The sequence below is a fragment of the Engystomops pustulosus genome, unplaced genomic scaffold, assembly GCF_040894005.1.
Source record: "Engystomops pustulosus unplaced genomic scaffold, aEngPut4.maternal MAT_SCAFFOLD_903, whole genome shotgun sequence".
In the NCBI taxonomy this organism is placed as follows: Eukaryota; Metazoa; Chordata; class Amphibia; order Anura; family Leptodactylidae; genus Engystomops; species Engystomops pustulosus.
The window spans coordinates 2599-25082 of NW_027285782.1; the positions used below are offsets into that span (position 1 = coordinate 2599).

At 61.5% G+C, this 22484-nt stretch overlaps 2 protein-coding genes across 2 annotated transcripts; both read right to left on the reverse strand.

Moving 5' to 3' along the window:
- Positions 1-768: 768 nt before the first annotated feature.
- RNF123 (ring finger protein 123) lies at positions 769-10113 on the reverse strand (the record flags this gene model as incomplete). The annotated part of the gene is made up of 4 exons (XM_072132567.1): positions 9968-10113; positions 3844-3929; positions 3638-3722; positions 769-845 (listed from the first exon to the last, which is right to left on the reverse strand). Coding segments are annotated over exons 2-4 (244 nt in total), but the record flags the coding sequence as incomplete, so codon positions are not given.
- A 3637-nt stretch (positions 10114-13750) lies between these two features.
- Positions 13751-19942, reverse strand: LOC140112582 (uncharacterized). Its single transcript, XM_072132566.1, is given in 4 exon segments — positions 13751-14381; positions 17096-17208; positions 17373-19884; positions 19886-19942. Coding segments are annotated over 4 exon segments (3054 nt in total). The 3' UTR covers positions 13751-14009.
- Positions 19943-22484: the final 2542 nt, after the last annotated feature.

The window sequence follows — 22484 nt, forward strand, 5'->3', positions numbered from 1 at the left end:
GTGGTGGTGTATAATCTGTATGTAGTGAGCTCCCCCTAGTGGTGGTGTATAATCTGTATGTAGTGATCTCCTCCTAGTGGTGGTGTATAATCTGTATGTAGTGATCTCCCCCTAGTGGTGGTGTATAATGTGTATGTAGTGATCTCCTCCTAGTGGTGGTGTATAATGTGTATGTAGTGATATCCTCCTAGTGGTGGTGTATAATATGTATGTAGTGATCTCCCCTAGTGGTGGTGTATAATGTGTATGTAGTGATCTCCCCCTAGTGGTGGTGTATAATGTGTATGTAGTGATATCCTCCTAGTGGTGGTGTATAATATGTATGTAGTGATCTCCCCCTAGTGGTGGTGTATAATGTGTATGTAGTGATCTCCTCCTAGTGGTGGTGTATAATGTGTATGTAGTGATCTCCTCCTAGTGGTGGTGTATAATGTGTATGTAGTGATCTCCCCCTAGTGGTGGTGTATAATCTGTATGTAGTGATCTCCCCCTAGTGGTGGTGTATAATCTGTATGTAGTGAGCTCCCCCTAGTGGTGGTGTATAATCTGTATGTAGTGATCTCCTCCTAGTGGTGGTGTATAATCTGTATGTAGTGATCTCCCCCTAGTGGTGGTGTATAATGTGTATGTAGTGATCTCCTCCTAGTGGTGGTGTATAATGTGTATGTAGTGATATCCTCCTAGTGGTGGTGTATAATATGTATGTAGTGATCTCCCCCTAGTGGTGGTTGTAGCCTGTAATGATGTGTGATGTTGGGGTGCTGTTACCTGTGTTCTCCTCGGTTTCTGCTGCGCTCAGTAGACGGTTGAGTCGCTCCTCTAGGTTCTGGAAAGTTAGTGGTTTTCTGTGGAGAACCAGAGAGGAGAGAATGTGATAAGCGGCGCCTGGAAGTCCATGTCTACTTTTGGTCATGTAGAGACCTTCTTCAGACACTGATTGTGAGGGCGGGGGTAAGGGAGGCCGGGGCGGGGGTAAGGGAGGCCGGGGCGGGGGTAAGGGAGGCCGGGGCGGGGGTAAGTAGATGAGCTACTTCCCCTGCTGCTCTATCACAGCCTCCTTACTGCTTCCTCTTAATTCTTTCCTCACAGTCCTTGTCTGGAGAAGATCCTCAGTGGCCACAAGGTCCCCCTGCAGGACACCCCGCCCTGTGCCACTCGGTAGGTCCCGGCTGTGGACACCATTACATATCTTTTGTGTTTAGCAGAGGGTCTCTGCCCCCGCATATCGCCATCCCTGCCGTGTCCTGGGTGGGTTTTTAAGATTCCACGGACTTTACTACAATGTTACGAGCAGCAGATTTCTGGGGTCATCTTTGACATTTTTTGGAGATTGGCCGAGACCTGCAATGACCCCGTCATGGCCGCTGCTCCCCTCAATGTATGAGAAAGCAGTTTAAGAGATTTGTTTACCCCTATAAAACACGGAAAGGGTTAAAACAAAATGGAGGCGCAGTCTACAAATGGTAATATTTTTGGACATTACATCATTTTGGGTGGAAAATGAAACATTTGCAATGGATTAAATGCCAAAAAACTCCAAAGTCTGATGAGTGGCGATATGTGGGGGCGCACGGGGGAGGGGCCCCCCAGGGCATTGTCACATAGTGGGGGGAGGGTGCGGATGTGTAACCGGAGCAGAGGGTTATTCATAGAGGTGATGAGCGCTCCGGGACTATTATAAGACACGACGGGGGGGGGGCACGACCCCAGCCCTAACAGAGAGGAGGAGGCTACTCAGAGCCTGGAGATACATGGCCCTGGTCAGGAGGGTCAGGTCCTGCACTCACCTGTAGGTGGCGCCATGCTGGGTCCCTCCCAGTAACAGTGGAGATCACAGGCCCCGGGCAGGTCCTGCACTCACCTGTAGGTGGCGCCATGCTGGGCCCCTCCCAGTAACAGTGGAGATTACAGGCCCCAGGCAGGTCCCGCACTCACTTGTAGGTGGCGCCATGCTGGGTCCCTCCCAGTAACAGTGGAGATCACAGGCCCCGGGCAGGTCCCGCACTCACCTGTAGGTGGCGCCATGCTGGGCCCCTCCCAGTAACAGTGGAGATCACAGGCCCCGGGCAGGTCCCGCACTCACCTGTAGGTGGCGCCATGCTGGGCCCCTCCCAGTAACAGTGGAGATCACAGGCCCCGGGCAGGTCCCGCACTCACCTGTAGGTGGCGCCATGCTGGGCCCCTCCCAGTAACAGTGGAGATCACAGGCCCCGGGCAGGTCCCGCACTCACCTGTAGGTGGCGCCATGCTGAGCCCCTCCCAGTAACAGTGGAGATCACAGGCCCCGGGCAGGTCCCGCACTCACCTGTAGGTGGCGCCATGCTGAGCCCCTCCCAGTAACAGTGGAGATCACAGGCCCCGGGCAGGTCCCGCACTCACCTGTAGGTGGCGCCATGCTGGGCCCCTCCCAGTAACAGTGGAGATCATAGGCCCCGGGCAGGTCCTGCACTCACCTGTAGGTGGCGCCATGCTGGGCCCCTCCCAGTAACACTGGAGATTACAGGCCCCGGGCAGGTCCCGCACTCACCTGTAGGTGGCGCCATGCTGAGCCCCTCCCAGTAACAGTGGAGATCACAGGCCCCGGGCAGGTCCCGCACTCACCTGTAGGTGGCGCCATGCTGGGCCCCTCCCAGTAACAGTGGAGATCATAGGCCCCGGGCAGGTCCTGCACTCACCTGTAGGTGGCGCCATGCTGGGCCCCTCCCAGTAACAGTGGAGATCATAGGCCCCGGGCAGGTCCTGCTCTCACCTGTAGGTGGCGCCATGCTGGGTCCCTCCCAGTAACAGTGGAGATCACATGCCCCGGGCAGGTCCTGCACTCACCTGTAGGTGGCGCCATGCTGAGCCCCTCCCAGTAACAGTGGAGATCATAGGCCCCGGGCAGGTCCTACACTCACCTGTAGGTGGCGCCATGCTGAGCCCCTCCCAGTAACAGTGGAGATCATAGGCCCCGGGCAGGTCCTGCACTCACCTGTAGGTGGCGCCATGCTGGGCCCCTCCCAGTAACAGTGGAGATTACAGGCCCCGGGCAGGTCCCGCACTCACCTGTAGGTGGCGCCATGCTGAGCCCCTCCCAGTAACAGTGGAGATCACAGGCCCCGGGCAGGTCCCGCACTCACCTGTAGGTGGCGCCATGCTGGGCCCCTCCCAGTAACAGTGGAGATCATAGGCCCCGGGCAGGTCCTGCACTCACCTGTAGGTGGCGCCATGCTGGGCCCCTCCCAGTAACAGTGGAGATCATAGGCCCCGGGCAGGTCCTGCTCTCACCTGTAGGTGGCGCCATGCTGGGTCCCTCCCAGTAACAGTGGAGATCACATGCCCCGGGCAGGTCCTGCACTCACCTGTAGGTGGCGCCATGCTGAGCCCCTCCCAGTAACAGTGGAGATCATAGGCCCCGGGCAGGTCCTACACTCACCTGTAGGTGGCGCCATGCTGAGCCCCTCCCAGTAACAGTGGAGATCATAGGCCCCGGGCAGGTCCTGCACTCACCTGTAGGTGGCGCCATGCTGAGCCCCTCCCAGTAACAGTGGAGATCATAGGCCCCGGGCAGGTCCTGCACTCACCTGTAGGTGGCGCCATGCTGGGTCCCTCCCAGTAACAGTGGAGATCATAGGCCCCGGGCAGGTCCTGCACTCACCTGTAGGTGGCGCCATGCTGGGTGCCATCGCTGCCCGGGAATATTCTGTGCAGATACTGACTCAGGAACCTGTCACTCACGATGCCTGGAAAACAAAGAATAAAGAGTCCAGGAGGAGGAGCCTCGGCTGTGCAGAGAGACTGTTGTTCATTGACAGGTATCAGAGGTGCTGAGCATGACGAGACATGAAGCCCCCTGCACGTTACCTGCCGCTCTGCTCTTCTCCGGGTCACTGGAGAGTCGGTAATTCCTCCGCGTCAGTGACATCCCCGAACCTCTGGAAGCCATGACCCTGCGGAGAGCCACGGGGTCACACAGAGGAGGAGCCGTGGGGTCACACACACAGAGGAGGAGCCGCGGGGGTCACACACACAGAGGAGGAGCCGCGGGGGTCACACACACACACACACACACACACACACACACACAGAGGAGGAGCCGCGGGGGTCACACACACACACACACACACACACACACACACACACACACAGAGGAGGAGCCGCGGGGGTCACACACACACACACACACAGAGGAGGAGCCACGGGGGTCACACACACACACACACACACAGAGGAGGAGCCGCGGGGGTCACACACACACACACACACACAGAGGAGGAGCCGCGGGGGTCACACACACACACACACACAGAGGAGGAGCCACGGGGGTCACACACACACAGAGGAGGAGCCGCGGGGGTCACACACACACACACACAGAGGAGGAGCCGCGGGGGTCACACACACACACACAGAGGAGGAGCCGCGGGGGTCACACACACACACACACAGAGGAGGAGCCGCGGGGGTCACACACACACACACAGAGGAGGAGCCGCGGGGGTCACACACACACACACACAGAGGAGGAGCCGCGGGGGTCACACACACACAGAGGAGGAGCCGCGGGGGTCACACACACACACACACACACACAGAGGAGGAGCCGCGGGGGTCACACACACACACACACACACACACACACACAGAGGAGGAGCCGCGGGGGTCACACACACACACACACACACACACAGAGGAGGAGCCGCGGGGGTCACACACACACACACACACAGAGGAGGAGCCGCGGGGGTCACACACACACACACACACAGAGGAGGAGCCGCGGGGGTCACACACACACACACACACAGAGGAGGAGCCGCGGGGGTCACACACACACACACACAGAGGAGGAGCCGCGGGGGTCACACACACACACACACACACACAGAGGAGGAGCCGCGGGGGTCACACACACACACACACAGAGGAGGAGCCGCGGGGGTCACACACACACACAGAGGAGGAGCCGCGGGGGTCACACACACACACACACACAGAGGAGGAGCCGCGGGGGTCACACACACACACACACACACACAGAGGAGGAGCCGCGGGGGTCACACACACACACACACACAGAGGAGGAGCCGCGGGGGTCACACACACACAGAGGAGGAGCCGCGGGGGTCACACACACACAGAGGAGGAGCCGCGGGGGTCACACACACACACACACAGAGGAGGAGCCACGGGGGTCACACACACACACACACACAGAGGAGGAGCCACGGGGGTCACACACACACACACACACACACACACACACACACACACACAGAGGAGGAGCCACGGGGGTCACACACACACACACACACAGAGGAGGAGCCGCGGGGGTCACACACACACACACACAGAGGAGGAGCCGCGGGGGTCACACACACACACAGAGGAGGAGCCGCGGGGGTCACACACACACACACACACACACACACACAGAGGAGGAGCCGCGGGGGTCACACACACACACAGAGGAGGAGCCGCGGGGGTCACACACACACACACACACACACACAGAGGAGGAGCCGCGGGGGTCACACACACACACAGAGGAGGAGCCGCGGGGGTCACACACACACACACACACACACACACACACAGAGGAGGAGCCGCGGGGGTCACACACACACACAGAGGAGGAGCCGCGGGGGTCACACACACACACACACAGAGGAGGAGCCGCGGGGGTCACACACACACACACACAGAGGAGGAGCCGCGGGGGTCACACACACACACACAGAGGAGGAGCCGCGGGGGTCACACACACACACACACACACAGAGGAGGAGCCGCGGGGGTCACACACACACACACACACAGAGGAGGAGCCGCGGGGGTCACACACACACACACAGAGGAGGAGCCGCGGGGGTCACACACACACACAGAGGAGGAGCCGCGGGGGTCACACACACACACACACACACAGAGGAGGAGCCACGGGGGTCACACACACACACACACAGAGGAGGAGCCACGGGGGTCACACACACACACACACAGAGGAGGAGCCACGGGGGTCACACACACACACACACACACAGAGGAGGAGCCGCGGGGGTCACACACACACAGAGGAGGAGCCGCGGGGGTCACACACACACACACACACACACAGAGGAGGAGCCGCGGGGGTCACACACACACACACACACACACACACACACACACAGAGGAGGAGCCGCGGGGGTCACACACCGCGGGGTCACACACACACCACAGAGGAGGAAGCCGCAGGGGGTCACACACACACACACACAAAGAGCGCCACACACACACACACAGAAGGAGCCTCGGGGTCCACACACACACACACACACAGAGGAGGAGCCGCGGGGGTCACACACACAAGAGGAGCCGCGGGGGTCACACACACACAGAGGAGGAGCCGCGGGGGTCACACACACACACACACAGAGGAGGAGCCGCGGGGGTCACACACACACACAGAGGAGGAGCCGCGGGGGTCACACACACACACAGAGGAGGAGCCGCGGGGGTCACACACACACACACACAGAGGAGGAGCCGCGGGGGTCACACACACACACACACACAGAGGAGGAGCCGCGGGGGTCACACACACACACACACACAGAGGAGGAGCCGCGGGGGTCACACACACACACACACAGAGGAGGAGCCGCGGGGGTCACACACACACACACACAGAGGAGGAGCCGCGGGGGTCACACACACACACACACAGAGGAGGAGCCGCGGGGGTCACACACACACACACACACAGAGGAGGAGCCGCGGGGGTCACACACACACACACACACACAGAGGAGGAGCCGCGGGGGTCACACACACACACACACACACAGAGGAGGAGCCGCGGGGGTCACACACACACACACACACACAGAGGAGGAGCCGCGGGGGTCACACACACACACACACACACAGAGGAGGAGCCGCGGGGGTCACACACACACACACACACACAGAGGAGGAGCCACGGGGGTCACACACACACACACACACACAGAGGAGGAGCCACGGGGGTCACACACACACACACACACACAGAGGAGGAGCCACGGGGGTCACACACACACACACACACACAGAGGAGGAGCCACGGGGGTCACACACACACACACACACACAGAGGAGGAGCCACGGGGGTCACACACACACACACACACACAGAGGAGGAGCCACGGGGGTCACACACACACACACACACACAGAGGAGGAGCCACGGGGGTCACACACACACACACACACACAGAGGAGGAGCCACGGGGGTCACACACACACACACACACACAGAGGAGGAGCCACGGGGGTCACACACACACACACACACACAGAGGAGGAGCCACGGGGGTCACACACACACACACACACACAGAGGAGGAGCCACGGGGGTCACACACACACACACACACACAGAGGAGGAGCCACGGGGGTCACACACACACACACACACACAGAGGAGGAGCCACGGGGGTCACACACACACACACACACACAGAGGAGGAGCCACGGGGGTCACACACACACACACACACACAGAGGAGGAGCCACGGGGGTCACACACACACACACACACACAGAGGAGGAGCCACGGGGGTCACACACACACACACACACACAGAGGAGGAGCCACGGGGGTCACACACACACACACACACACAGAGGAGGAGCCACGGGGGTCACACACACACACACACACACAGAGGAGGAGCCACGGGGGTCACACACACACACACACACACAGAGGAGGAGCCACGGGGGTCACACACACACACACACACACAGAGGAGGAGCCACGGGGGTCACACACACACACACACACACAGAGGAGGAGCCACGGGGGTCACACACACACACACACACACAGAGGAGGAGCCACGGGGGTCACACACACACACACACACACAGAGGAGGAGCCACGGGGGTCACACACACACACACACACACAGAGGAGGAGCCACGGGGGTCACACACACACACACACACACAGAGGAGGAGCCACGGGGGTCACACACACACACACACACACAGAGGAGGAGCCACGGGGGTCACACACACACACACACACAGAGGAGGAGCCACGGGGGTCACACACACACACACACACAGAGGAGGAGCCACGGGGGTCACACACACACACACACACAGAGGAGGAGCCACGGGGGTCACACACATACACACACACAGAGGAGGAGCCACGGGGGTCACACACATACACACACAGAGGCGGGGGGACATGCGGGGTGTCAGCGGGGGGACATGCGGGGTGTCAGCGGGGGGACATGCGGGGTGTCAGCGGGGGGACATGCGGGGTGTCAGCGGGGGGACATGCGGGGTGTCAGCGGGGGGACATGCGGGGTGTCAGCGGGGGGACATGCGGGGTGTCAGCGGGGGGACATGCGGGGTGTCAGCGGGGGGACATGCGGGGTGTCAGCGGGGGGACATGCGGGGTGTCAGCGGGGGGACATGCGGGGTGTCAGCGGGGGGACATGCGGGGTGTCAGCGGGGGGACATGCGGGGTGTCAGCGGGGGGACATGCGGGGGGACATGCGGGGGGACATGCGGGGGGACATGCGGGGGGACATGCGGGGGGACATGCGGGGGGACATGCGGGGGGACATGCGGGGGGACATGCGGGGGGACATGCGGGGGGACATGCGGGGGGACATGCGGGGGGACATGCGGGGTGTCAGCGGGGGGACATGCGGGGTGTCAGCGGGGGGACATGCGGGGTGTCAGCGGGGGGACATGCGGGGTGTCAGCGGGGGGACATGCGGGGTGTCAGCGGGGGGACATGCGGGGTGTCAGCGGGGGGACATGCGGGGTGTCAGCGGGGGGACATGCGGGGTGTCAGCGGGGGGACATGCGGGGTGTCAGCGGGGGGACATGCGGGGTGTCAGCGGGGGGACATGCGGGGTGTCAGCGGGGGGACATGCGGGGTGTCAGCGGGGGGACATGCGGGGTGTCAGCGGGGGGACATGCGGGGTGTCAGCGGGGGGACATGCGGGGTGTCAGCGGGGGGACATGCGGGGTGTCAGCGGGGGGACATGCGGGGTGTCAGCGGGGGGACATGCGGGGTGTCAGCGGGGGGACATGCGGGGTGTCAGCGGGGGGACATGCGGGGTGTCAGCGGGGGGACATGCGGGGTGTCAGCGGGGGGACATGCGGGGTGTCAGCGGGGGGACATGCGGGGTGTCAGCGGGGGGACATGCGGGGTGTCAGCGGGGGGACATGCGGGGTGTCAGCGGGGGGACATGCGGGGTGTCAGCGGGGGGACATGCGGGGTGTCAGCGGGGGGACATGCGGGGGGACATGCGGGGTGTCAGCGGGGGGACATGCGGGGTGTCAGCGGGGGGACATGCGGGGTGTCAGCGGGGGGACATGCGGGGTGTCAGCGGGGGGACATGCGGGGTGTCAGCGGGGGGACATGCGGGGTGTCAGCGGGGGGACATGCGGGGTGTCAGCGGGGGGACATGCGGGGTGTCAGCGGGGGGACATGCGGGGTGTCAGCGGGGGGACATGCGGGGTGTCAGCGGGGGGACATGCGGGGTGTCAGCGGGGGGACATGCGGGGTGTCAGCGGGGGGACATGCGGGGTGTCAGCGGGGGGACATGCGGGGTGTCAGCGGGGGGACATGCGGGGTGTCAGCGGGGGGACATGCGGGGTGTCAGCGGGGGGACATGCGGGGTGTCAGCGGGGGGACATGCGGGGTGTCAGCGGGGGGACATGCGGGGTGTCAGCGGGGGGACATGCGGGGTGTCAGCGGGGGGACATGCGGGGTGTCAGCGGGGGGACATGCGGGGTGTCAGCGGGGGGACATGCGGGGTGTCAGCGGGGGGACATGCGGGGTGTCAGCGGGGGGACATGCGGGGTGTCAGCGGGGGGATATGCGGGGTGTCAGTGGGTGGACATGTGGGGTGTCAGTGGGTGGACATGTGGGGTGTCAGTGGGTGCAGCAGTGACCCCAGTATCCATGGTGACAGGTGCGGTAAGTACTCACCTCTGCCGGCACTCGGCGCTCTGCTGGGCGGCGCTGACTCCTCCCCCTCTATAAACCCCGCCTTTCCGTCGCTTCCTGTTTTGGTAAAGTCTTTTTTTTTTCTATCAGCTTTATTGAGCTCGAGCACGTGACATCCGCTGTGGCGTCATCCTACGACTCCCGGCATCCATCACTGTGTACGCCGCGGCATGCCGGGAGTTGTAGTGCGAGGAGCCTCCTATTCAGAGCGGTGCCGGGTCCTGGGGAAGACTCTGCCGCCTGTCTCATAGGAGGGGACGGGGTGACCTCATGTGTATGACGTCACCCACCTGCTGTCAGGGGGGAGGGGCAGGTGTGACCCTGTGTACGGTGCAGTCAGGGGGGGAGGGGCGGGTGTGACCCTGTGTACGGTGCTGTCAGGGGGGAGGGGTATGTGTGACCCTGTGTACGGTGCTGTCAGGGGGGAGGGGTATGTGTGACCCTGTGTACGGTGCTGTCAGGGGGGAGGGGCAGGTTTGACCCTGTGTACGGTGCTGTCAGGGGGGAGGGGCGGGTGTGACCCTGTGTACGGTGCAGTCAGGGTGGGAGGGGCGGGTGTGACCCTGTGTACGGTGCTGTCAGGGGGGAGGGGCAGGTGTGACCCTGTGTACGGTGCTGTCAGGGGGGGAGGGGCGGGTGTGACCCTGTGTACGGTGCTCTCAGGGGGGAGGGGCGGGTGTGACCCTGTGTATGGTGCTGTCAGGGGGGAGGGGCAGGTGTGACCCTGTGTACGGTGCAGTCAGGGGGGGAGGGGCGGGTGTGACCCTGTGTACGGTGCAGTCAGGGGGGAGGGGCAGGTGTGACCCTGTGTACGGTGCAGTCAGGGGGGAGGGGCAGGTGTGACCCTGTGTACGGTGCAGTCAGGGGGGGAGGGGTATGTGTGACCCTGTGTACGGTGCTGTCAGGGGGGAGGGGTATGTGTGACCCTGTGTACGGTGCAGTCAGGGGGGAGGGGCAGGTGTGACCCTGTGTACGGTGCTGTCAGGGGGGAGGGGCAGGTGTGACCCTGTGTACGGTGCAGTCAGGGGGGGAGGGGCGGGTGTGACCCTGTGTACGGTGCAGTCAGGGGGGGAGGGGTATGTGTGACCCTGTGTACGGTGCTGTCAGGGGGGAGGGGCAGGTGTGACCCTGTGTACGGTGCTGTCAGGGGGGAGGGGCAGGTGTGACCCTGTGTACGGTGCTGTCAGGGGGGAGGGGTAGGTGTGACCCTGTGTACGGTGCAGTCAGGGGGGAGGGGCGGGTGTGACCCTGTGTACGGTGCTGTCAGGGGGGGAGGGGTATGTGTGACCCTGTGTACGGTGCTGTCAGGGGGGAGGGGCAGGTGTGACCCTGTGTACGGTGCAGTCAGGGGGGGAGGGGCGGGAGTGACCCTGTGTACGGTGCAGTCAGGGGGGGGAGGGGCGGGTGTGACCCTGTGTACGGTGCAGTCAGGGGGGGGAGGGGCGGGTGTGACCCTGTGTACGGTGCAGTCAGGGGGGAGAGCGGGTGTGACCCTGTGTACGGTGCTGTCAGGGGGGGAGGGGCGGGTGTGACCCTGTGTACGGTGCAGTCAGGGGGGGGGGCGGTGTGACCCTGTGTACGGTGCAGTCAGGGGGGGAGGGGCGGGTGTGACCCTGTGTACGGTGCAGTCAGGGGGGAGGGGTATGTGTGACCCTGTGTACGGTGCTGTCAGGGGGGAGGGGCAGGTGTGACCCTGTGTACGGTGCTGTCAGGGGGGGAGGGGTATGTGTGACCCTGTGTACGGTGCAGTCAGGGGGGGAGGGGCGGGTGTGACCCTGTGTACGGTGCTGTCAGGGGGGAGGGGCAGGTGTGACCCTGTGTACGGTGCTGTCAGGGGGGAGGGGCAGGTGTGACCCTGTGTACGGTGCAGTCAGGAGGGGAGGGGGGCGGTGTGACCCTGTGTACGGTGCAGTCAGGGGGGGAGGGGCGGGTGTGACCCTGTGTACGGTGCAGTCAGGGGGGAGGGGCATGTGTGACCCTGTGTACGGTGCTGTCAGGGGGGAGGGGCAGGTGTGACCCTGTGTACGGTGCTGTCAGGGGGGAGGGGCAGGTGTGACCCTGTGTATGGTGCAGTCAGGGGGGAGGGGCAGGTGTGACCCTGTGTACGGTGCAGTCAGGGGGGAGGGGCGGGTGTGACCCTGTGTACGGTGCAGTCAGGGGGGAGGGGCGGGTGTGACCCTGTGTACGGTGCAGTCAGGGGGGAGGGGCGGGTGTGACCCTGTGTACGGTGCAGTCAGGGGGGAGGGGTATGTGTGACCCTGTGTACGGTGCAGTCAGGGGGGAGGGGTATGTGTGACCCTGTGTACGGTGCAGTCAGGGGGGGAGGGGTATGTGTGACCCTTTGTACGGTGCTGTCAGGGGGGGAGGGGCGGGTGTGACCCTGTGTATGGTGCAGTCAGGGGGGAGGGGCAGGTGTGACCCTGTGTATGGTGCAGTCAGGGGGGGAGGGGGGCGGTGTGACCCTGTGTACGGTGCAGTCAGGGGGGGAGGGGCGGGTGTGACCCTGTGTACGGTGCAGTCAGGGGGGAGGGGCATGTGTGACCCTGTGTACGGTGCTGTCAGGGGGGAGGGGCAGGTGTGACCCTGTGTACGGTGCTGTCAGGGGGGAGGGGCAGGTGTGACCCTGTGTACGGTGCAGTCAGGGGGGAGGGGCGGGTGTGACCCTGTGTATGGTGCAGTCAGGGGGGAGGGGCGGGTGTGACCCTGTGTATGGTGCAGTCAGGGGGGAGGGGCGGGTGTGACCCTGTGTATGGTGCAGTCAGGGGGGAGGGGTATGTGTGACCCTGTGTACGGTGCAGTCAGGGGGGAGGGGTATGTGTGACCCTGTGTACGGTGCAGTCAGGGGGGAGGGGTATGTGTGACCCTGTGTACGGTGCAGTCAGGGGGGGAGGGGTATGTGTGACCCTTTGTATGGTGCTGTCAGGGGGGGAGGGGCGGGTGTGACCCTGTGTATGGTGCAGTCAGGGGGGAGGGGCAGGTGTGACCCTGTGTATGGTGCAGTCAGGGGGGAGGGGCAGGTGTGACCCTGTGTACGGTGCAGTCAGGGGGGGAGGGGCGGGTGTGACCCTGTGTACGGTGCAGTCAGGGGGGGAGGGGCGGGTGTGACCCTGTGTACGGTGCAGTCAGGGGGGAGGGGTATGTGTGACCCTGTGTACGGTGCAGTCAGGGGGGGAGGGGTATGTGTGACCCTTTGTATGGTGCAGTCAGGGGGGAGGGGCAGGTGTGACCCTGTGTATGGTGCAGTCAGGGGGGAGGGGTATGTGTGACCCTGTGTATGGTGCAGTCAGGGGGGAGGGGCAGGTGTGACCCTGTGTATGGTGCAGTCAGGGGGGAGGGGCAGGTGTGACCCTGTGTATGGTGCAGTCAGGGGGGAGGGGTATGTGTGACCCTGTGTATGGTGCAGTCAGGGGGCAGGGGCAGGTGTGACCCTGTGTATGGTGCAGTCAGGGGGGAGGGGTATGTGTGACCCTGTGTATGGTGCAGTCAGGGGGGAGGGGCAGGTGTGACCCTGTGTATGGTGCAGTCAGGGGGGAGGGGCAGGTGTGACCCTGTGTATGGTGCAGTCAGGGGGGAGGGGCAGGTGTGACCCTGTGTATGGTGCAGTCAGGGGGGAGGGGCAGGTGTGACCCTTTGTATGGTGCAGTCAGGGGGGAGGGGTAGGTGTGCTGTCAGGATAAGCGGCGCCTCCCCTTGGCTCAGGTTATTACTGCATGCGGTCTTTGATGTTACTACAGTGTGAACAAGCGCCTAATGACCAGCCGGACGCAGAGAGAAAGACACTTTAATAAAACTAAAGATTTTATACAGAAGAGACAAGACACGGCTTCCAGGGAGCACCGGGGGCGGAGCCAATAATCTCCTCCGCCCTCTACGCTGCTGCGGCTCCTGACATTCCTTTTTCTACATATATTTATCTCTTCCTGGGAAAGCTGGGTGACAACATATCCTGCTCACAGAGGAGGATGGCACTCACAGGGTGTCACCCAGCTTTCCCAGGATCAGATGCATAACTACGTAGCATCATCTAACTAGCCAGGAAGGCCGCTCTCTTAGCCACATTGTCGGCTCCGTACTTCCTGGCCAGCCCGGCTCGCAGCGCCGGCTCGTTCCTCTGCAGCTGCACATCATCTTCCTGCGTCCAGACGGGGAAACCATCAGGGCGGCATCCGGTGCGCAGGAAGTGCCGGGTGCTGCCCACCTCCCCGCTGTTCTTCAGGAGAACCTGCGTGATCCGGCACAGGTCCAGACCAAACTCCTGCATCATGTCCACCAGAGCCTCCTGCAGCCCCTCCATGTCAGACAGCGCCGGGCTGGGGGAGACCACCCGCATCTCAGAGTCCTCACCCATCACCAGGTCTCTGAGACTGATCCCCGGACAACAATCCTCATCATCCACCTGCAGGAGAGAGTTCACAGATCAGACAGCAGTGATACTACAGTGGCAGCACTATATCCAAGAGCTGCACTCACTATTCTGCTGCTGGTGCAGTCACTGTGTACATTCATGACATTACTTATCCTGTACTGATCCTGAGTTACATCCTGTATTATACCCCAGAGCTGCACTCACTATTCTGCTGCTGGTGCAGTCACTGTGTACATACATGACATTACTTATCCTGTACTGATCCTGAGTTACATCCTGTATTATACTCCAGAGCTGCACTCACTATTCTGCTGCTGGTGCAGTCACTGTGTACATACATGACATTACTTATCCTGTACTGATCCTGAGTTACATCCTGTATTATACCCCAGAGCTGCACTCACTATTCTGCTGCTGGTGCAGTCACTGTGTACATACATGACATTACTTATCCTGTACTGATCCTGAGTTACATCCTGTATTATACCCCAGAGCTGCACTCACTATTCTGCTGCTGGTGCAGTCACTGTGTACATACATGACATTACTTATCCTGTACTGATCCTGAGTTACATCCTGTATTATACTCCAGAGCTGCACTCACTATTCTGCTGCTGGTGCAGTCACTGTGTACATACATGACATTACTTATCCTGTACTGATCCTGAGTTACATCCTGTATTATACCCCAGAGCTGCACTCACTATTCTGCTGCTGGTGCAGTCACTGTGTACATACATGACATTACTTATCCTGTACTGATCCTGAGTTACATCCTGTATTATACCCCAGAGCTGCACTCACTATTCTGCTGCTGGTGCAGTCACTGTGTACATACATGACATTACTTATCCTGTACTGATCCTGAGTTACATCCTGTATTATACCCCAGAGCTGCACTCACTATTCTGCTGCTGGTGCAGTCACTTTGTACATACATGACATGACTTATCCTGTACTGATCCTGAGTTACATCCTGTATTATACTCCAGAGCTGCACTCACTATTCTGCTGCTGGTGCAGTCACTGTGTACATACATGACATTACTTATCCTGTACTGATCCTGAGTTACATCCTGTATTATACCCCAGAGCTGCACTCACTATTCTGCTGCTGGTGCAGTCACTGTGTACATACATGACATTACTTATCCTGTACTGATCCTGAGTTACATCCTGTATTATACCCCAGAGCTGCACTCACTATTCTGCTGCTGGTGCAGTCACTGTGTACATACATGACATTACTTATCCTGTACTGATCCTGAGTTACATCCTGTATTATACCCCAGAGCTGCACTCACTATTCTGCTGCTGGTGCAGTCACTGTGTACATACATGACATTACTTATCCTGTACTGATCCTGAGTTACATCCTGTATTATACACCAGAGCTGCACTCACTATTCTGCTGCTGGTGCAGTCACTGTACATACATGACATTACTTATCCTGTACTGATCCTGAGTTACATCCTGTATTATACCCCAGAGCTGCACTCACTATTCTGCTGCTGGTGCAGTCACTGTGTACATACATGACATTACTTATCCTGTACTGATCCTGAGTTACATCCTGTATTATACCCCAGAGCTGCACTCACTATTCTGCTGCTGGTGCAGTCACTGTACATACATGACATTACTTATCCTGGACGGATCCTGAGTTACATCCTGTATTATACTCCAGAGCTGTACTCACTATTCTGCTGCTGGTGCAGTCACTGTGCACATACATGACATTACTTATCCTGTACTGATCCTGAGTTACATCCTGTATTATACTCCAGAGCTGTACTCACTATTCTGCTGCTGGTGCAGTCACTGTGTACATACATGACATTACTTATCCTGTACTGATCCTGAGTTACATCCTGTATTATACCCCAGAGCTGCACTCACTATTCTGCTGCTGGTGCAGTCACTGTGTACATACATGACATTACTTATCCTGTACTGATCCTGAGTTACATCCTGTATTATACTCCAGAGCTGAACTCACTATTCTGCTGCTGGTACAGTCACTGTGTACATACATGACATTACTTATCCTGTACTGATCCTGAGTTACATCCTGTATTATACCCCAGAGCTGCACTCACTATTCTGCTGCTGGTGCAGTCACTGTGTACATACATGACATTACTTATCCTGTACTGATCCTGAGTTACATCATGTATTATACCCAGAGCTGCACTCACTATTCTGCTGCTGGTGCAGTCACTGTGTACATACATGACATTACTTATCCTGTACTGATCCTGAGTTACATCCTGTATTATACTCCAGAGCTGCACTCACTATTCTGCTGCTGGTGCAGTCACTGTGTACATACATGACATTACTTATCCTGTACTGATCCTGAGTTACATCCTGTATTATACTCCAGAGCTGCACTCACTATTCTGCTGCTGGTGCAGTCACTGTGTACATACATGACATTACTTATCCTGTACTGATCCTGAGTTACATCCTGTATTATACCCCAGAGCTGCACTCACTATTCTGCTGCTGGTGCAGTCACTGTGTACATACATGACATTACTTATCCTGTACTGATCCTGAGTTACATCCTGTATTATACCCCAGAGCTGCACTCACTATTCTGCTGCTGGTGCAGTCACTGTACATACATGACATTACTTATCCTGTACTGATCCTGAGTTACATCCTGTATTATACCCCAGAGTTGCACTCACTATTTTGTAGGGAGCTGTAGGTCTGTATTGTGTGGTTATACTTTTACCTCAAACTCCACATTTGCAATCTCAAATATTTGGAGGTCTCCTGCATTGCCCGTCTTGTGCTGCGCCAGGGGTTCGGGATGATGATCAATCGTAGGTTTAGATGCTTTACTCTCTAATGAAACAAAAAAACAAGTATGAGACCATCAGTAATGGAGAGGATCTCAGGGTCACACAGCACCTCCAACCCCTAGGAGACTGCAGCGCCTCTTTAACGAGTAATGCGGGAGGACAGGGCCCCTGGAAGTGGTTCTGGGATATAATGTGATCAGGATGCACCTTCTGTTTGCTGCCCCTCTGTGACGTGTCCTGCAGCATGGCCGCCTTCATCAGTGTCCTCGGAGGATGGACCCCTGGGGCTCTCAGTCTCATGGGGCCCCTTTGTAGCATGGCCGCCTTCATCAGTGTCCTTAAGGGATGGGCCCCTGGCGTTCTCAGTCTTGTAGGGCCCCTCTGTGACGTGTCCTGCAGCATGGCCACCATTATCAGTGTGCTCGGAGGATGGGCCCCTGGGGCTCTCAGTCCTGTGGGGCCCCTCTGTGACGTATCCTGCAGCATGGCCACCATTATCAGTGTGCTCGGAGGATGGGCCCCTGGGGCTCTCAGTCCTGTGGGGCCCCTCTGTGACGTATCCTGCAGCATGGCCACCATTATCAGTGTGCTCGGAGGATGGGCCCCTGGGGCTCTCAGTCCTGTGGGGCCCCTCTGTGACGTATCCTGCAGCATGGCCACCATTATCAGTGTGCTCGGAGGATGGGCCCCTGGGGCTCTCAGTCCTGTGGGGCCCCTCTGTGACGTATCCTGCAGCATGGCCACCATTATCAGTGTGCTCGCTTGGTGGGCCCTCGGGGCCCTGTTCTCTCAGCAGCGCCCTGTAGCGGTGTGTGTGCAGTGCGATGTACTTGTTGTAGCGGTATTTCATGGCCTGCCACGTCCTGTGCAGGAGCCGCCGCTGCTCCAGCTCCTTCCACAGTTGATTCCCCGTCACCGTCCTCCCGGGTCCTGCCTTCTGCTGCACGTAACGCAATATGGCGATATCCTCCGTGGTGCTGAACCTGCACCTCCTCACAGGGCCCCCAGCACTAGGGCCCCGCAGTCCTGCTCCATTCTGCAGCTCCAGAGAGTATGCCTGCTCCCTCTCTATGGTACAGGAGCCCCTGGGGTCACTAGAGGTCACGGTGTCACAGGAGTCATCTGCAAATCTCTGTGCTGAGCCTCCCGTCTCCGTACACTGCAGAGCAACCCCCCTGAGAGTGGCCCTAGAGCCACGCGACGAGGCGGCGGGCGAGGGAGCCGGGCCACACAACAAAGCGACCTCTGTGTGGGATACATTCTCTGCAGGATAACTCTCCTGGGCTCTATGCACTGCTCCTCCTTCAGGGGCCCCTGCAGTGGTCGGGCTCTGGTCACATGTTGCAGGGGCGGCTCCTGGGGGTCCCTCGTTGTGTTCCCGGCTCTGGTCACATGTTGCAGGGGCGGCTCCTGGGGGTCCCTCGTTGTGTTCCCGGCTCTGGTCACATGTTGCAGGGGCGGCTCCTGGGGGTCCCTCGTTGTGTTCCCGCCTCTGGTCACATGTTGCAGGGGCGGCTCCTGGGGGTCCCTCGTTGTGTTCCCGCCTCTGGTCACATGTTGCAGGGGCGGCTCCTGGGGGTCCCTCGTTGTGTTCCCGCCTCTGGTCACATGTTGCAGGGGCGGCTCCTGGGGGTCCCTCGTTGTGTTCCCGGCTCTGGTCACATGTTGCAGGGGCGGCTCCTGGGGGTCCCTCGTTGTGTTCCCGGCTCTGGTCACATGTTGCAGGGGCGGCTCCTGGGGGTCCCTCGCTGTGTTCCCGGCTCTGGTCACATGTTGCAGGGGCGGCTCCTGGGGGTCCCTCGCTGTGTTCCCGGCTCTGGTCACATGTTGCAGGGGCGGCTCCTGGGGGTCCCTCGCTGTGTTCCCGGCTCTGGTCACATGTTGCAGGGGCGGCTCCTGGGGGTCCCTCGCTGTGTTCCCGGCTCTGGTCACATGTTGCAGGGGCGGCTCCTGGGGGTCCCTCACTGTGTTCCCGGCTCTGGTCACATGTTGCAGGGGCGGCTCCTGGGGGTCCCTCGTTGTGTTCCCGGCTCTGGTCACATGTTGCAGGGGCGGCTCCTGGGGGTCCCTCGTTGTGTTCCCGGCTCTGGTCACATGTTGCAGGGGCGGCTCCTGGGGGTCCCTCGTTGTGTTCCCGGCTCTGGTCACATGTTGCAGGGGCGGCTCCTGGGGGTCCCTCGCTGTGTTCCCGCCTCTGGTCACATGTTCCAGGGGCGGCTCCTGGGGGTCCCTCGTTGTGTTCCCGGCTCTGGTCACATGTTGCAGGGGCGGCTCCTGGGGGTCCCTCGTTGTGTTCCCGGCTCTGGTCACATGTTGCAGGGGCGGCTCCTGGGGGTCCCTCGTTGTGTTCCCGGCTCTGGTCACATGTTGCAGGGGCGGCTCCTGGGGGTCCCTCGCTGTGTTCCCGCCTCTGGTCACATGATGCGGCCCCAGTGCTGCGCCTCTGTCTCTTCCTGGTAGGAGTGGGCGGGCCCTGGCGTGGCTCCGCAGGGGCGTGGCTCAGCAGTCGGTACCCGCGGGGGGACAGTCTCCGGTTGCGGCGCACACAGTCTGTGATGTAGTTACTGGACACGTAGTGGATCCCCTGCACCTGCCCGGGCTCCGCCAGGAGGAAGGCCCCCGGCTCCTGCACCCGGCACATGACTCCGCCGCCATGAATGATGAGAGGGGTCAGCTGCCGCTTCAGGGGGCCCGGCCGCACATAGAACCGCATTGAATTTGGGACCCAATTCTGTGCTGAACAGCGACCGCGAATGGGAGAAGTGCGGCGCCGCCATCTTACTACACCCTGAGCGCGCGTCATCACTGCGCGTCATCACGAGACGTCACCTCAAAGCCGCGAGTCTCCACGGCAACTGATTCACGCCGGCCTAATATATCCTCCATCCACTGCCCCGCCTACTGGGAAACCACGCCCGCAGCTGGGGGGGTCCCTCTCTGGTAGCGGGGGGGGGGGGGTCTCTCTGGTAGCGGGGGGGGGGTCTCTCTGGTAGCGGGGGGGGGGGGGGTCTCTCTGGTAGCGGGGGGGGGTCTCTCTGGTAGCGGGGGGAGGGTCTCTCTCTGGTAGCGGGGGGGGTCTCTCTGGTAGCGGGGGGGGTCTCTCTCTGGTAGCGGGGGGGGGGGTCTCTCTCTGGTAGCGGGGGGGGGTCTCTCTCTGGTAGCGGGGGGGGGGGGGCTCTCTGGTAGCGGGGGGGTCTCTCTAGTAGCGGGGGGGGTCTCTCTGGTAGCGGGGGGGGGGGGGGTCTCTCTGGCAGCGGGGGGGGGTCTCTGGTAGCGGGGGGGGGTCTCTCTCTGGTAGCGGGGGGGGTCTCTCTCTGGTAGCGGGGGGGGGTCTCTCTCTGGTAGCGGGGGGGGGTCTCTCTGGTAGCGGGGGGGGGTCTCTCTCTGGTAGCGGGGGGGGTCTCTCTGGTAGCGGGGGGGGGTCTCTCTCTGGTAGCGGGGGGGTGTCTTTCTGGTAGCGGGGGGGGTCTCTCTCTGGTAGCGGGGGGGGGGTCTCTCTCTGGTAGCGGGGGGAGGGTCTCTCTCTGGTAGCGGGGGGGTCTCTCTCTGGTAGCGGGGGGGTCTCTCTCTGGTAGCGGGGGGGGGGTGTCTCTCTGGTAGCGGGGGGGGTCTCTCTCTGGTAGGGGGGGTGTCTCTCTGGTAGCGGGGGGGTCTCTCTCTGGTAGGGGGGGGGTCTCTCTCTGGTAGGGGGGGGTCTCTCTGGTAGGGGGGGGTCTCTCTGGTAGCGGGGGGGGGGTCTCTCTCTGGTAGCGGGGGGGGGTCTCTCTCTGGTAGCGGGGGGGGGTCTCTCTCTGGTAGCGGGGGGGGGGGGGGGGTCTCTCTGGTAGCGGGGGGGGGTCTCTCTGGTAGCGGGGGGGGTCTCTCTCTGGTAGCGGGGGGGGGTCTCTCTGGTAGCGGGGGGGGGGTGTCTCTCTGGTAGCGGGGGGGGGGTGTCTCTCTGGTAGCGGGGGGGGTCTCTCTCTGGTAGCGGGGGGGGTCTCTCTCTGGTAGCGGGGGGGGTCTCTCTGGTAGCGGGGGGGGTCTCTCTCTGGTAGCGGGGGGAAGGTCTCTCTCTGGTAGCGGGGGGGGGGTGTCTTTCTGGTAGCGGGGGGGGGTCTCTCTCTGGTAGCGGGGGGGGGGTCTCTCTCTGGTAGCGGGGGGAGGGTCTCTCTCTGGTAGCGGGGGGAGGGTCTCTCTGGTAGCGGGGGGGTCTCTCTCTGGTAGCGGGGGGGGGGTGTCTCTCTGGTAGCGGGGGGGGTCTCTCTCTGGTAGGGGGGTGTCTCTCTGGTAGCGGGGGGGGTCTCTCTCTGGTAGGGGGGGGGTCTCTCTCTGGTAGGGGGGGGGTCTCTCTGGTAGGGGGGGGGTCTCTCTGGTAGCGGGGGGGGGGTCTCTCTCTGGTAGCGGGGGGGGGTCTCTCTCTGGTAGCGGGGGGGGGGGTGTCTCTCTGGTAGCGGGGGGGGTCTCTCTCTGGTAGGGGGGGTGTCTCTCTGGTAGCGGGGGGGTCTCTCTCTGGTAGGGGGGGGTCTCTCTGGTAGCGGGGGGGGGTCTCTCTGGTAGCGGGGGGGGGGTCTCTCTCTGGTAGCGGGGGGAGGTCTCTCTCTGGTAGCGGGGAGGGGTCTCTCTCTGGTAGCGGGGGGGGTTTCTCTCTCTGGTAGCGGGGGGGGGGGTCTCTCTGGTAGCGGGGGGGGGTCTCTCTCTGGTAGCGGGGGGGTCTCTCTCTGGTAGCGGGGGGAGGGTCTCTCTCTGGTAGCGGGGGGGGTCTCTCTGGTAGCGGGGGGGGGGGGGGTCTCTCTCTGGTAGGGGGGGGTCTCTCTCTGGTAGCGGGGGGGGGTCTCTCTCTGGTAGCGGGGGGGGGGTCTCTCTGGTAGCGGGGGGGGTCTCTCTGGTAGCGGGGGGGGGGTCTCTCTGGTAGCGGGGGGGGGTCTCTCTCTGGTAGCGGGGGGGGGGTCTCTCTGGTAGCGGGGGGGGGGTCTCTCTCTGGTAGCGGGGGGGGGTCTCTCTGGTAGCGGGGGGGTCTCTCTCTGGTAGCGGGGGGGGGTCTCTCTCTGGTAGGGGGGGTCTCTCTCTGGTAGCGGGGGGGGGGTCTCTCTGGTAGCGGGGGGGTTCTCTCTCTGGTAGCGGGGGGGGGGGTCTCTCTGGTAGCGGGGGGGGGGTCTCTCTCTGGTAGCGGGGGGGGTCTCTCTGGTAGCGGGGGGGTCTCTCTCTGGTAGCGGGGGGGGGGGTCTCTCTGGTAGCGGGGGGGGGTCTCTCTCTGGTAGCGGGGGGGTCTCTCTGGTAGCGGGGGGGGTCTCTCTGGTAGCGGGGGGGGGTCTCTCTGGTAGCGGGGGGTGTCTCTCTGGT